Source organism: Drosophila gunungcola, unplaced genomic scaffold (genome assembly GCF_025200985.1).
Source record: "Drosophila gunungcola strain Sukarami unplaced genomic scaffold, Dgunungcola_SK_2 000028F, whole genome shotgun sequence".
NCBI lineage: Eukaryota > Metazoa > Arthropoda > Insecta > Diptera > Drosophilidae > Drosophila > Drosophila gunungcola.
This window is the reverse complement of record NW_026453206.1, coordinates 553,581-570,004: the sequence shown is the minus strand read 5'-3', so window position 1 is coordinate 570,004 and position 16,424 is coordinate 553,581. Positions and strand designations below refer to the sequence as shown.

At 41.7% G+C, this 16,424-nt stretch overlaps 1 protein-coding gene across 12 annotated transcripts; it reads left to right on the top strand.

The window, feature by feature from the left end:
* Positions 1-3,161: 3,161 nt before the first annotated feature.
* On the top strand, positions 3,162-10,792 carry LOC128263931 (uncharacterized). 12 transcript variants are annotated; one of them, XR_008268579.1, is made up of 4 exons: positions 3,162-3,790; positions 3,900-4,070; positions 4,155-4,186; positions 4,257-4,603. XR_008268579.1 is itself a non-coding variant. In XM_052999209.1 (3 exons), the coding sequence occupies exons 2-3, from the start codon at positions 9,902-9,904 to the stop codon at positions 10,493-10,495; spliced, it is 408 nt and encodes a 135-aa protein (XP_052855169.1). In that variant the 5' UTR covers positions 3,203-3,790; positions 9,868-9,901; the 3' UTR covers positions 10,496-10,792. The 12 variants fall into 12 exon arrangements, 4 of the variants coding, with proteins under 4 accessions (XP_052855169.1, XP_052855168.1, XP_052855167.1 ...); XR_008268578.1 differs by having other exon boundaries at positions 3,163-3,790; positions 4,130-4,186; XR_008268576.1 differs by lacking the exons at positions 3,162-3,790; positions 3,900-4,070; positions 4,155-4,186; positions 4,257-4,603 and adding exons at positions 9,525-9,758; positions 9,868-10,078; positions 10,134-10,190; positions 10,261-10,792.
* Positions 10,793-16,424: the final 5,632 nt, after the last annotated feature.

The window sequence follows — 16,424 nt, the reverse complement described above, 5'->3', positions numbered from 1 at the left end:
TATTTGTCAAACAAAAATATTAGAGTAATGTCGAATACTCATCTTATTATGTGCAAAAATTTTTAAATATTCTAGTAAGTATATTCTAAAAAAAAAATTGCCTATTTATTCGTGGGTTACACTGATTTAGCCCCTTAAGGAAGAAAGTGACAGAGTTTATGGAAATTGGAAATCATGATCTGGTCAGCGAAATTAAATCCGAAGAATTTGATATTAATTTTGCGATTTTGGCCGACATAACATCACTCAGGAATATCTTTAATATTTTGTTACAGGGTCAAATTAAGTGTGTTTTTGATTTGGTTTCATTAAAAAAATTGATTTTTTTTTTTTATTTAAATTTAGAAAGAATGTTCGATTTTCCGTTCCTTAAGGAGTTATTTAAAGAGTTTAACATTTTAGTTTTAGGCTTAGCTATATATTTAAAATAAATTTAAAAGATTACAAAAAAAATTTGAAAACGAACTATTTTAAATCGAAAATAAATTTTTTTTACACCAATGACATGCAGCATATACGAGCAAGCTCCTGAATTACAAATGGATCTATGTGATTTGCAATGTGACTTTTAACTAAAATAATAACATAAATGGAATTGAATTTTGGACAAAAAGTCGATTCAAATAATTGCCCAACATTGCAAAATGAAATATTACGAATTTACTCTATGTTTGGAAGTACCTAAATTTCAAAAATAGATCTCGACTAACAAATATTCATTTAAAAGCTTTATTAAAATTATCAATAGCTAATTTAAATATAAATACATACAATATTTTGTGTAATTTTAGGTAAAAATGTAAATATGTATGTAGCCAAATGTTTTAAAAACAATTTTTTTCATTTCATTTAATTTTCTTTTTTTTTTTATTTGTTATTATTTTAATTTGCATTATTTTTTATTTTCATTATTTTTATTTATTTTATTTTTTTTATTATATTATTCTTTTTTTCCTCACATTAAATGCAAAGTCATGGATATATTAACTGCCCTCTAAATGCTTACCTTGACGTACAAGGTATCATACGTGTACAAGGCAGAGCAGATCGCTTTAATCCAGAAAAAGATGCTGAAGCAGTGTAAGGTCACCTTTTTAGTCGTGAAGTATTCCAGAAGTCTCACCACTTGACAACTATGAACTAAATTCGGAGCAGACTTTGCATAGTCCGCCTACATGTTTTATGTCGAACTGTTCGAAAGAAATGTAAAAAATGCAAAATCGACAACTCGGAAACTTGATATAATCTTCTACATAATGTGCCTCAAGATGTTTATGGCACTCCGAGGAACTCAACTTTGAAGAATGAATCGTTCAGTACGAAGCAATAAAAATGGAGAATACTACCGCCGTAATTAAATAATTCCGTATACCGCTAAAGTTAATATTAAGACAAATACGGCAACACCAACAGAAACGATGGATATGCCATCTCCATTTTCATTTTTATTTTTGTAAGCATTTACATTTTTTTTATTGAATCTTCTCCTTAGAGAGACTAACAATAAGTGTATTAAATCTTAAATTAAAAGCTACATTACTGTCAAGATGACTGTCGCAAGAATAAGGGGCTCGGGTTAAACTGCTGGCGAGATTATTTGAATGAAAGGTTAGCTCTACGCTTAAGCGTAGATTTGTAAGGCAAGAACCTGTAGTCCAGGTTATTGGATTTTAGCCAAATTAGCCGCGAAATTTTAGCTTTTCGCTGCTTTGACTGCTTGCGACTTTTAAAAAAGTGCTGTTGCTTCTGCTCCTGGAGAAGCAGAAGTCGCTGTTGAAGCAAATGCAAAAATCAAAAAGCGACAAAAATTAGAAAGCAGAAACATTCGCTGTTTTTCGTTTTATTGCTTGCTGCCTTGCTGTTGCATAGAGTTATGAGCGTACGTCGGAGCTGCGGCAGGTATCGACTTTCGGAAGTCGTAGTCGGAAAATTTAATACGTTCGACTGTTATTATCAATCAAACTATTGTGAATTGTTTGTTTCTTTTCACTTGCTTTGACCATAGAGCAATAATTTGCACACAACATAACTGAAAGAGCTAGACAAAAAACAATAACAAAACACTCGGGTTAATATATATATTATTATTAAGTCAGATCTTCCTTATTTTCAAAAAGTTTCAATGCATCAATGGCATTGTCCAAAAAGCTGGGACTTTATTTTACAAGCAAAATGTTCTTAAGAACATCCTGGCCAAAGCGATTGCGGCTGTCAGTAAGGACCAGTCTTAGCGTAGAGAATTCTCGTTCAAACGACAACTGTTTAACAAATTAATTAATTTTAACGGAGATCTGCCTTTTCGATTGCGCAGTCAGTCCCGATCGCGCCAAGAGCCAAATTCAAACAGACCACCGCTTCAAATACCAGATCTCATCTTCTTGCAACTTATTGCTTTCCGCTTCTCTCTTTCTCTCTTGGGCCTCACTCGACGACTACGCTACTCTTAAACAGGTCTGGCGCTACGAGTAGAGCAGGAGAGATCTCAGAGGAATTCCTAGAATCCATGTTTTACCAGGAATGTCAATGTCTTACCAGGAACCAGCTGCGTATACTAAGCGACAACCAAATCTGACCTGCACACGTCCTCGTGTATGCGTGATCATGGCCCAATAAGCTTTACAACAAAGCACTGTTCCTTTCAATTATTTATTAACATCAGCTTCCAATCTAAATCATTCAATTATTTCATAAACATACAACCAATAACAGCGTTTCTTGTTATATCTCAACAACATTCATATTCAAATTTATCTTTATTTCCAATTGGACAGCAACTCGTCCTCCTGACTCCCGCCACGTATCCACACAGGATCATGGTGCAGTCTTACACAATTGTTCTCGCCAAGCATCCTCATAGGATTTACACATACGCTCCCGCCAAGCATCCCCACAAAATCATGGTGCAGCCATATACACATATGCTCCCGCCACGCATTCACACAGGATCGTGGTGCAGCCGTACACATATAACTTATCTTTCTAAAAATCTTGCCTCTTCGAAGCTAATTATTTTCATCAATCGTACGATCAAATTCTTCATCTATTTCTGCAAGTATTTGTGTATCCGGTAAAGACCGTAAATGTTCGTGTGCATATTTATGCTGCCGTTCATTCGTTAATGACTTTAGTTTATATCTGTATCTCTCCAAAACTTCAATAATTTCAAATGGCCCCTTAAATTTTGGATCTAGCTTCGTTTGATTCCTCTCTTCATTTTTAATCAAAACATAGTCACCAACCTGGTGCTTTACAATGTTTGCTTTGTTTTCATCAAATCTCTTTTTATCGTAATGGGCGCTCCGATCAATGTATTCTTTGGCTTGTGCTCTAATTTGGTATCTATTACCTCCTCTTCTTCTGTAATAGGCAACAGACCGAATAGCCTTCTTTCCCTGCCGATCACTAATTCCAAAGGTCTTACTTTAGTGACACGGTTAATCGCACTTTTAATAGTGTTATGGACCTGCATTTTTCCCGGAGCGTAGCGCCGGCTAGCCGCGGAGTCCCAGGGCGGAGTACCCCCTATGCCCTGCAGTCCAAACAATCGATACCGACTCATCGGACGTCTCACGTCACTGACTTGACGATTACCATCCCTATCACAAATTAAAACAAACAAGGTTTTTTTTTACATCAAAAACTAAGACAATTGGACGAAATTCGTGGCTTCGGTGTCCTCGCCACGACGCACCCACCCTTCCTTGGGTGCCCCAAGAATGATATTGCCCCATCTCCGGCAGACCGGAGTCTATTCCTGGTGGATTAGGATCGGCTCATCTCCCCGCCCAAGGTACCTCACACAACCATCTCGGTAGCTTGGTTACATTTAATTTTGGGCAAGATTAATTATAGAATACATTCAAATTTAATTCCTACTCATAATCTACTCTTTTCATTAGCAACACTTAAGGCCGAACTCAGACCGTTTTTTTTTTTGGACGCTTAAAATTACAAGTATTTGGGCAAAAACGCCACGGATGTGAATTACACGGCACCAATTTGGAGGCGTTTGCCAACCGGGTCACCTAATCCTGAGGAGCTCCAAGGAAAAGAAAGGACGTGCTAAAAGGGTAAGTACGCTAAATAAATCCCTTAATTCATTAAATTTCGCGACCCAATTTAAACGTAGTTTGACGCGCGGCTGGGGCGCGTAGTTAATGCCTCTAATTCCAGATTAGATTTCACAGTGAGTGCTTTGAAACATTTCTTCGACTGCCTGATTTCACAAATTAATAACTAAAACTAATTTATTTCAGAGTTCAACGACGGTTTTTGTCGAAGCTGCGACCAGAAGAAGAGACCGCTAGCGGCGAAACCCGAGTCTGCACGGAGCCAAATGGTCCGGTGGATTCACAACGGACTCACCGAGGGAATCTCCGTATGTGGCTGACGCGGAAGGCTGTTGATGCTGCTGATCGCTGATGCTGCTGCGCTGATGCTGCTTCACGACCAGGTTAGGTCCGCCTGGTAATCTTCTAAATTTTCGGGGTCTTTTAGATAGGGTCCCCGGCGGCTTCAATATTTTTAAAAAAACACTGTCATTTACAAGTTTAGGACTAATAAATAACTACTCACTTTGAGTTATCTAAACACTAATTACGAATTTTTGTCTCAATTTATTTCCCGACCGTTCTCCTACGACTTCTTGCAGCAACTAAAGCAAAACCCTGACCTACACCAAAGTCGCTCGCCATTTTCCCTCCCGCTCTCCCATATTGGGTCAGTGAACGTGTTCAAGGCTATTTAACCCAGTTAACGAGCGAACCAGGCTAAATTTAAATAGCTAGGTCCTCTCCCGCTATCAACAGTCGGTGTCACCACCGAATCTTATCGATAGCGGGACCTGCTGACGTATCGGTTGTTTTGGTATTTTTCCGACGGCTTCAACTAAAAATTCAACACCACCCTGGATTCCGAGAGACGCTAACACAGAGTTTTAGACAAGCACAGGAATACTTAGGAGAATTTGGATTTGGACCAACCGGATTCAGCCGGCCTCGATACCAAGATGCAGTTCCAACGGTGTCCAACGCGGGGGGAAGTAGACTCATTCCGACTCTGAGCTCGTGTACTTTGTGGTTCCTCTTTCAAGATCACAACTTAATGTCCTTGGCATGGTACACTCCGATCGGTCGTCCTTGAAGATCTTCGAGCTCGTACGCATTATTGCCGACTGTCTTGACCACCCGAGCTTTCAGGAACTTCCGAGCAAACTTGGCATTAAAGGCCTTTTTAAAATCGCTGGGGGCAAAGTTGCGGCGACCTGGCTTCTCAAGGAAAGTACGAGCCGTTTTGTCGTAACGCAACCGACTCCGATCATACGCATTTTCGAGGTTCTTTTGCACCTTGTCATGGATCACTTGGAGTTTATCAGTCGTTCCCATCCCCGCCATTTCATGATCACATAGCGACTTCAACTTTCTTGCCACCTTGTAGCTGGCTCCGTTCAGGAACATGTGTCGTCCGAACACGGTGTAGAACGGAGCTTCTCCAGTTGCGGAATGAACCGCGTTGCGGATTGCGACCTCAATCTCCGGAAGATACGCGTCTCATTCTCGATGGTCTTCTTCTAAGTAGCTTCAAATCGCCGCCAACACGCTTTGAGAGTGGACTGGCGTCTTGATGTGCGTAATGCCAAAGCTTTCCATCGCCTCCTCGAAGATCTTGGACGTAAACTGGCGGCCGTTGTCCGAATGCACTATTTCTGGAACCCTAAACTTGTAGAAAACCTCGTGAATGAGGAACTCCACTACATTTGAGGCCGATGCCTTGCATGGCTTTCAGAAAAGTGTATTTGGAGAAGTGATCCACCACAATGAAGATGTAGGCCTGTCCCTTCTTCGACCTCGGATATTTCCCCAGGAAATCGATAAACAGCTTCTGAAATGGCTGCTCAGTCTGGACTCTCTCACCGATACCAACTTGCGTCCGGAAACTCGGGGATTTCGTCTCCTTACAGACTTCACACCTGCGTATGGACTCCCGGACTTGCAGTGCCATGCAGGCCAGTAAACTGCCGCCGTAGGATTTCCAGAGTTTTTCCCATTCCGCCATGAGCTGCTGTTGGATCCGAATGTGCACGCTCAATTATGCTGTGGGTCAGACTCCACAACTTCCATTCGAAGCCTTCCACCTCGTCATCCAGATTTAAAGAAGAGACTCTCTTGAAGATGAGACCATCCACTATCCTTAAGTCAGGTAGGTTGGCCAAGTTTCTTTCCACTTCTTGTAACAACTCCGTGTACTCTTCCCCAGCAAACTCAGTGGTCTCGAAGCCGAGTAACTCTGACCGGTCCAGCGTTAGCTCTTCAACACAACGTGAAAGGGTATCTGCCACCACGTTCTCGCTTCCTTTCCTGTGTTCGATGTTGAAGCTATATCCCTGGAGATGCAATGACCACCGAGCCAGCCGACCCGAAAAGTCTTTCATGGACATAAGCCACTTCAAGCTGGCATGATCCGTGATGCAAGTAAACGGCATTCCTTCCACAATGGCCAGCAGGGCTGCGAGGCATTCTTTTTCGGTGACGGTGTAGTGGACTTGGTGACAATTCATCTTGGCCGAGAAGAACGCTATTGATTGCTTCTGGCCGTCTTCATCCCGCTGGAACAACACTGCACCCACTCCGATCTGGGATGCATCGCACTGGATGAAAAAGTGCCGCTTGAAGTCCGCATGTAGCAGCACTGGCGCAGTAGTTAGGGCCATCTTCAAGGACTCTACTGCCAGCTGTGCTTCTGGACTCAAGGAAAACTTCTTATTTCTCGTCTTCTTCAAGGATTTCGTGAGCGGGGTGGCCTACGTCGCAAAGTTCTTTATAAACCGACGGTAACAACCCGCGGTTCCAAGAAAGGCTCTCACTTCCTTCATTGCCCTTGGCTCAGGCATCCGCCTAATGGCTGCTACACGCCCTGGATCCATCCGCAGACGTCCTCCACCCACTATGAAGCCGAGGTAGGTCAAAGACTTGAAGCAAAACTTTGACTTGCTCAGACCTATGGTTGACCCTGCTTCTTTCAGGCATTCAGCGACTCGGCGAAGATACTTCATGTGCGTTCTCATGTCTGGCGCTACTATAAGCAGGTCATCTAAGTAGACAAACACATTCGAGCGGATCTCAGCTGGAATTACTCGGTCCATGAGTCTCCAGCCTCTGTGATGCGTTACAGAGTCCGAAAGGCAGCATCCGGAACTGGTAAAGAGGCCGACCAGGAACCGTAAAGGCTGTGTATTCTTTGCTGCTCGTGTCCAACTCAATCTGCCAAAAAGCGAACTTCAAATCCTCGCTGGAAATGTAGTACGTTTGCTGGGCATCGGGTAAGCATCTTTGATGGTCACCTCATTAAGCTTGCGTGCGTCTAAGCAGAACCGGTGTTTACCAGACCTTGACACCACGGTGGTGCGGTTGCTCCAGGGGCTTTTGCTTTCCTCGATGACTCCGAGCGCTAGCATCTTGTCGACCTCGTCCTCGACCACTTTCTGTTTCGCGGGAGACATCGGATAGGGTCGATCCTCGAACACTTTGGCTCCGTACATCAGCTCAATAGTGTGCTTCTCCAGACTGGTGGTACCTAAGCCATCCCTCTCGAAAGTCAAGCACTGCTGCTTGATCTCCTCCAGCTCTTGCTCCTCGGCTTTGGAAAGCGTCCAGGACTCGGGATCGGCTTTCTCCTCATCGGCATCCTCGACCTCCGCGTAGTGCTCCATCTCCCTCACGTGTAATTCTTCGGCCTTCTTCACGCCTTCGGGATCGATGTGGCCTATAATTGCTGGGGCCATTCGGACTGGCTCGCCAAAAATCCACTCCAAAATAGGCTGGCTGCTCCAGGTAAGGACATAAATAGAAGAGAATGTGCTCCGTCCGTCCTCGGTATTCCACCGGTAGCTTGACCCGTCCTATAATTGACCGATCCTCTCCAGACGCCGTACGGACTGCGGATAAGTACTTCTGGACGGGCACATCCAATGCCTCAACCAGCTCTCTGCCACCTTTACCAAGCTCATCCGGCATGCTCTCCAGGGGAAGCTGAGGCCGCTGAGCAGCAGGCCTTTACACCTAGTTCATCAGCTTCATCATTTCCAGGAAGCCACTTTGGATCCCGCTTTCATGGGTCTTCCGATGGGTCTTCGCCGCCTGTGCCAAAGCCACATTAACGGCCGACCTTGCAGCGGAATCCACAAAAGGATCGTGGAGTCTTGCATCCTTATCGTCCAGCTGCAACAACTCATCCGCCGCGGAACCAATTCCCTCCAGGATCTGCTGCTGCGCTCGTTACAGTCCCTGGCGCAAACGGGCAAGCCAGCCTCGGTAGCGCCCTCCACATCCGTGGACCACATCTTTTCGTCGTCCTCGCCTGGAAAACCCTTCGACCGAAGCAGGTGATCATGCTTGCTGCCTTGTCGCTTTGACATCCTGAATTTTGGTAACCCCTAACCCGACTTCTAAAAACCCTAATTTCCCCGAATTCAATGGGACCACTAAAAACTCAAATTATATATAAATAAAAAAATTATGCTGAATGCTAGTAAATAAAAATAAATTATAAATAATAAATAAATACTTATATTACAAGGCCAATAAATAATAATAATAAATAAATAGTAACAATAAACAATGAATAAATAAGAAATAAATAAGAATATATATTAACGACCAACAAATACCTAAGGTTAACAAATTCACACTAATAATTAACTCCTAAAAAAAAAAGTCCCTCAAGTCTAAATTTCTTTTTCTATTTTTTTTTTCCAGCCTCGATAAGGGGAGATGGAGCCGATCACCAGCCGGTAGAATCCGCGCCAGTCGTCTTGCGTCTACAATTCTCTAAACAAGCCGCTCGTCAACTGGACTAAATTTCAGCCGTGCTGAAAGTCGCCAGTTAAGGATTCGGCTGTTTGCAGGATCGCATTGGATTTCCTTTTGGAGTTTGCGCTTTTCATTCAAGTCGCGGTGGCCGAGCAGCGCGTGAGGACGTCACGGGTCATGACCACACATTTAAGTTTGAAACCGAAATGATATGAAAACGCAAATACCAAGAAAATCCAAGGATCTGCACAAAACAAACAACTACACTGCAACCCCAAAACAAAACATTCATTAAAATTACGTTAACAAAAAAAATATGTCCCTAATACCTATATAACAGTTTTATCACAGTTTTTGGTTTAACCTTTCGTGCTTATTGCACGGACGACCTGGGATGCGAATCCTTCGATTTCCTTCGAAGAGGATGTCACCACCAAATCACAGCTAAACCCTGTGAACTGTGCCTCGGGAGCAATTGTCCTACCTCTAGTGGACACGCCTCCTTTTCTACCTACAAAATTTAAATTCTCCCCCAGTCCGCTGGAGATATAAATATGCGAGACGCCGTCGACTCGGCTATCACACATTTTATTTGTTAAATTGGGCGCCATATTGTTATGGAACTGCATTTTTCTCGGAGGGTAGCGCCGGCTAGCCACGGAGTCCCAGGGCGGAGTACCCCCTATGCCCTGCAGTCCAAACAATCGATACTGACTCATCGGACGTCTCACTTCACTGACTTGACGATTACCATCCCTATCACAAATCAAAACAAACAAGATATTTTTTTTACATCAAAAACTAAGACAATTGGACGAAATTGGTGGCTTCGGTGTCCTCGCCACGACGCACTTACCCTTCCTTGGGTGCCCCAAGAATGATATTGCCCCATCACCGGCAGACCGGAGTCTTTTCCTGGTGGATTAGGATCGGCTCATCTCCCCGCCCAAAGTAACTCACACAACCATCTCGGTAGCTTGTTTACATTTAATTTTGGGCAAGATTAATTATAGAATACATTCAAATTTAATTCCTACTCATAATCTACTATTTTCATTAGCAACACTTAAGGCCGAACTCAGACCGTCGCCTAAATGAGAAGTGGTCAAAGCGATAATGGAAGGGAAATTTTTGGACGCTTAAAAATAAAGTATTTGGGCAAAAACGACACGGATGTGAATTACACGGCACCAATTTGGAGGCGTTTGCCAACCGGGTCACCTAATCCTGAGGAGCTCCAAGGGAAAAGAAAGGACGTGCTAAAAGGGTAAGTACGCTAAATAAATCCCTTAATTCATTAAATTTCGCGACCCAATTTAAACGTAGTTTGACGCGCGGCTGGGGTGCGTAGTTAATGCCTCTAATTCCAGATTAGATTTCACAGTGAGTGCTTTGAAACATTTCTTCGACTGCCTGATTTCACAAATTAATAACTAAAACTAATTTATTTCAGAGTTCAACGACGGTTTTTGTCGAAGCTGCGACCAGAAGAAGAGACCGCTAGCGGCGAAACCCGAGTCTGCTCGGAGCCAAATGGTCCGGAGGATTCACACAGCGTCTGCGCCAGAGGGCCCGGAGGCAGTGCGTCGGTGGTCCCAGAGATGTCCAGGTGGTCAGCGCGGGTATTCGTTCCCGGAACGGACTCACCGAGGGAATCTCCGTATGTGGCTGACGCGGAAGGCTGTTGATGCTGCTGATCGCTGATGCTGCTGCGCTAATGCTGCTGCGCTGATGCTGCTAATGCTGCTGCGGCTGATGCCACTAATCGCTGCCGCTACTGAAGCTGATCGCTGCTGCTGGAGCGGATCGCTGCAGCTGGTGGACGACGTGGTCTTAACGACCAGGTTAGGTCCGCCTTCTAAATTTCCGGGGCCTTTTAGATAGGGTCCCCGGCGGGTTCAATATTTTAAGAAAACACTGTCATTTACAAGTTTAGGACTAATAAATAACTACTCACTTTGAGTTATCTAAACACTAATTACGAATTTTTGTCTCAATTTATTTCCCGACCGTTCTCCTACGACTTCTGGCAGCAACTAAAGCAAAACCCTGACCTACACCAAAGTCGCTCGCCATTTTCCCTCCCGCTCTCCCAAAATGGGTCAGTGAACGTGTTCAAGGCTATTTAACCCAGTTAACGAGCGAACCGGGCTAAATTTAAATAGCTATGTCCGCTCCCGCTATCAACAGTCGGTGTCACCACCGAATCTTATCGATAGCGGGACCTGCTGACGTATCGGTTGTTTTGGTATTTTCCCGACGGCTTCAACTAAAAATGCAACAATAGCTAACTGGACTTCTGATAGCGCGTCTTGCCAGGAGCGCTGGCTTGTTTCAAACGCTATAAGCATACTTTTAAGCGTACTCATTACGCGTTCGACTTGCCCGTTAGCTCGGCTGGCGCCGGTGGCAAGCAAATGAAGGTTAATTTTCTGGGAAGAGCAAAACTTTCGGAATCCGAAACTGGCAAAAGATCTACCCTGATCGGCAATCACACGCATTGGCAAACCAAACAACGAGACAACAAATTTCATTGCTCTCACACAGTTTGCTCAAAGTGTGATACAAATATACGAACTTAGTAAAAGCGTCTATAATAACATTGATATGCAGACTATGCCAGGGTATATCTGCTTTCGGAACCGGATGGAGTTCAGACGGCACTTTACCTTTAGAGCCTTTGGATATTTTGCATGTAATGCAATTTTCTACGAAATGCCTAACATATTTTGACAACCAATGGTGCGCATAAACGTTATCTAATGTCTTCTCCCAACCCAAGTGCATCACAGCTTCGTGTACGTGGTTTATTACAGCTCTGGGTATTATGGGTAGACAACGTGCTCTTCCGGGGCGTTGGATTTTTCGATGAAGCATACCTTTTCTCAATTTATAAGTTTTTAGTAAATCTTCCTCTAATTCGTCGTTACGTAGCTTTTCGATTATTTCAGAAACTTCTGGATCTCGCTGTTGTTCGTCGAGTAGCCAGTTGTCGGAGACCTCGGTTAAATTTATACGTTCCTCGACTACCTTTTCTAATTGGGAATCTTATTCGGCGGGTAGAGGATTCTGAGACAGAAAATCAGCATGAGCCATTCTCACCCCCTTCCTATAGACAATGCGAAACTGAAAAGCCTGCAAGTACCCCCACCACCGGTGTACCCTCGGCGTCAATGTTGTCTTGGAACGGCTCGCCCTCAATAAATCGCAGTCCGTAAAAATCACAAATAATGCCTGAAATGTTTAACAGCGTTCACCACTGCAAGAGTTCCTAACTCGTATGAATGGTATTTGGACTCGACTGGAGTTGTTCATTTACTAAAATTCTCGATTACATACGGCTTTTTATATATTTAGTGTATCAAAATGGCACCATAACCAACCATACTTGCATTTGTAAGCAACTCGACAGGGTGTTTGGGATCAAAGATGGTCAATACTGGAAAACTAGCCAAAATTTCTATTATTTTTTGTCTTAGTTGTTCATGTTCGTTTTTCCAGGTAAGTTCCTTGCATATTTGAGTAATTTTAGTAAAAATAATGGTTTTAATAACTCTGAAAATTTTGGCACGAACTGCCTGAAGTAGGTAGCCAATTCTATGAACTGTCTGTTAAATGAGAATCCGGATTCCATTAAGATTTTAAGGACCTAATCAAATCTTTCCATTGCCTGATCTTTCGTTTCTGCAACTAATCGTCGTCAATGTAAACTATAACATAGGTATGGGCTAATGGTCACACCGATGGCGCGTTTTTTAACCCAAATGGCAGGGCGATAAATTCATACAGCCCCTCGGGCGTTACAAATGCCGTACGTTCGACCGAGTCCGGGTGAACTGGAATTTGATAAAAGCCACTAGCCATGTCTAAGCAAGAAAAGAAACTAGCTCCTCTCATATGGGCAATTTGGTCAGCTACAAGTGGTAAAGGGTATTTATCTGCCACCTTATTTGTGTTTAGTTCCCTGTAGTCTACGCATAAACGATCTAAACCGTTATTCTTCTTGACCAGCATCATCGGACTAGCAAAAGGCACTTCCAACAGTGGTTACGGCAAATATAAAAATCCGCATTTTTTAAATGATAATAATTTTAGATTTTAATTGTACCAATATCTTGGATTATAACAAATTGTTGAAAGACAGTTAATATATATATTTGTTCCATTTACGTTTACAAAAATGTAAAAAGTATTTTATTATTTATTACTTGTTTAAAGACAATTAAAATTACACTGCGAATCATTAAAAAATAAATCAACCAAAGATCACTAAACATAACATTTAAAACAAGTGTCCTAAAAGCCCACTCCCCTTAAAAGCAATCGTCGGTAGGGTATGCAGGCACCAACCGCTCGCAAAACATCCACAAGAGCTGATTTAGTTTGAAGTTTTCTCAACCACCGAAAAGCAGTCGGTGTTTCAAGTGACACGACTGCGATATGCCCTGTTCCCATCTCAGTGGACTGAATTCTATAAATTCGAATACATACATATATGTAAAACATTTAACTGCTACCAGTTATTGAATTTGTAAACAAAAATAAAATGTATGCTGAAATATTAAAAAATATATTACAACATAAAATATTCATATTTATATCATAACCCAATAGTAAATACGCCCATATTCTTAGGGTACCAAGTTTGAAAAGTGGCAAAAGACAAAATATTCTTGATGCGCCGAAATGAAATAAACGCACACATGCTCCCGTGTATGAGAATGCATGATCACGCATACATACAAAGACGAATTCAAGCGCAGGGCAGCCTTCTTCAAAAAGCGCCTCTCTGCGACTGATCGACTGAACTCGTGCAATGAGTGCGCGAGCATAAAAATGAGAATAAGAATGAGAGAGCAAAAAACCCGAACGCACGCGAAGTGCATGGACCTGCTGCTGTGAGCACGGGGGACCTTCCGCGGTCCGTTTTTTTGTGTCCAAATGCGTTGTATGAAATGACCAGTCTATATGTTGTATGGTTGGTGATTAAATTCAATATCCCTGCCAGGAGTCTCCGTACCATCATACCATTTTTTGAAAGTGCTGCGAGGACTAACTATGCGCGTAATGAGCCAATCTTAAGAACTTTAAGAGTTTTTAACTCTTTACCACTAAGTATTCGATTGGTTTGGGGATCCAAGAAGGATGTGCTTAGGCAATTACTTAGGGAATATTTTTTAATTAATATTTAGTTTTAAGTTAAGTTAGCTGATAGCCAGATAAGGATATATCCATTGGCGAATAAATGAATAAATACAATATATAAAAAAGGGGAACTTCTAGGGCGTATAACTTTATAACTATATATAAATCATTTCCCTAACATTAGCCTTTTCTTCTTTACTAAGTCTATATGGGCGACGCAGAACATATGTGGATCAATGGGCCATATGCTAAGCAGCCCTGTTGTTACTCGTGCCCACTATAAATTATTTTAAATATTTTCCTAATATTTCACTGAATTTTTTTTTATCAAAATCACTTAAATCTTTGTTAAAATTAAAACGGTTTTCCAGATTTGATTCAAACGACAGCGCTTGTACCATTTTAGGCTTATAAATAACAAATTTATTTGCTTCAATTACAACTCCGAAGCCTTGACTTAAAATATCTCGTCTAATAAGAATATCAAAATTCATAAAAATATCCATTATAACGTGAAACAATATTTCAAGAAAATGTTCGTTTGTATTAACATTACAAATTATCTGTACTGTGCTCCACACAGGTTCGTTTCCGATGCCCCTTAAAACCACTGTGCTAGACAGACGCTTTCCTTGTAACTTCGCTGCTACACTTTCCTTTATAAGAGAACATTCAGCGCCTTAATCAAAACAAAATGGAATTGAATCAAAAATTGTTTTAAAATTCCCTTTGGTTCTATGGCCACCAAGTTCACCATAATCTAAAGGAAGTCGAGGCCAACAAAAGAGCCTTGACTTCCTTGAGATTATGGCGATTCCGTGGGCGTTCCGAAGCATAGTGCCCAAACTCCCCACATTTGAACCAGGTCCTGCTGTTGACTGCGCGTTGTTGTTGTCCTGGAGTTGAGGTGGTCCGGTGTCTCTCATCCGTTCGCCTTATGGCCATGACGCCCACAGTGATGACACTTCACTAGAGATGGCAGCTTCATTTTCTTCCTTTCAACTTTGCTTCCAAAGGATTCGTTGCGTTTTAAATACGCATACGCCTTTAATTGTTGCTGCAGATCGTTGCGGGTTTTAACAGCGCCCGTAAGCATTGACTTTAAAAGGCAAGCATCCAACTTTAAAAGGTGCGTCTAAACGATGGATACGATGAGATCTTCCAATTCAATTTATTTAAATATTGACATGATCGACTTCCATATTCGAGATTTGGACGCCCATTTAAGATGTTCTCGATACCAAAAAATCGTTGCACAAACAATTTCTGGAATTGCTGCCGGGTCATGCCGCTTAAACAAATTTTCGCCAACCACTGAGAAGCACTTCCTTGCATAGCTTTGCTGAGTGCCATGACAAGAACACTGCCTTGTATAACGTTTTCAGTAAATATTAATGCAACTGTATTGCACTATCAGAGTCAAATTTCGGCAATTATATGGAATTTGTTTTGGCTTCCGTTAATGGCACTCGCGGTGCGCTTTAAATACCAAAGGTCATCTTCTTGCTCTCCGGTTCTCTCTCTGTCTCTAACGAACATTGCTAATTGCGTCGGTGTACTGTTTTCCCTTCCAACACGATAATACGTCTATGTTAACACTTTAATAAGGAAGTTGGACCTATTGACCTATGACCTATTGCATCAGATTTCTGCTGCGAAGACTGAAAACGGGGATCCGCAGGAAACTACGAATTTGTTATTTAAAATTATTTTTGTTTGTTTTTCAATAGAATCAAAAATTTTTGTTTTCCAATAACTTTTGTTAAAACCTGGCCTTAAAAGATTTTTTCAAAATTCGAATTTTTTTAAGAGATACAGCGGATTTTGTGACGTGGCGTCCGAGGCTTTATTTACGTTTCCTAAACTTTAAACGCTTTTTTCTCGAAACTACTTTTTTTTAAGGGTGGCTGACAGGATATTTCAAGTTCTACTGAACCGATTCCATTGAATTTTGGTATATATCTGGTTGATACCTCTCTCTATTGGGTCTGCCTCGGACTTGCAAAAATGTTGATTATAAGTATTTCAAAAATATTCGAAAAGGTCGAAAATTTTGATAAAAACCATTTTTATTTTTCAAGTCGACGCCGTTTTGATATTTTAAATTATTTTTTTTTAAGTCGTTAACCCGAAACGGCATCCTAACTAATGAAGAATTTTTTTTTTTGCCTATCTCTACTAGGGCTGAAATCATGTCAGTCAGGACGCATCGATTTTTTTGAAGACCCCACTCCACAGGCGTGTATCTCGGCTAATATTGAGTCTTTTGTTTTATTTTGTTTTAATTGGTTTATTATTTAAATGTTTATATAAGCCATATAAAAAACTGTATGCTACAAGTTTGTCTAACTAACTTTTTTATCTAACTTAAAAAATTCCTAAGATTCAGGCTTCTAGACCAGAACACCCCATTAAAACTATTTGACCATGTACCTGATACGGGAACCAAAATTAGAATAGCTTTTTTCCACA

What these genes read in the sequence shown, in the direction of transcription:
- LOC128263931 (XM_052999209.1), top strand. Translation starts at nt 9,902, where the DNA reads ATGAGAAGTGGTCAAAGCGATAATGGAAGGGAAATTTTTGGACGCTTA. An exon ending in AGAAAGGACGTGCTAAAAGG is followed by an intron (nt 10,075 to 10,260) that starts GTAAGTACGCTA and finishes AATTTATTTCAG; the next exon opens with AGTTCAACGACGGTTTTTGT.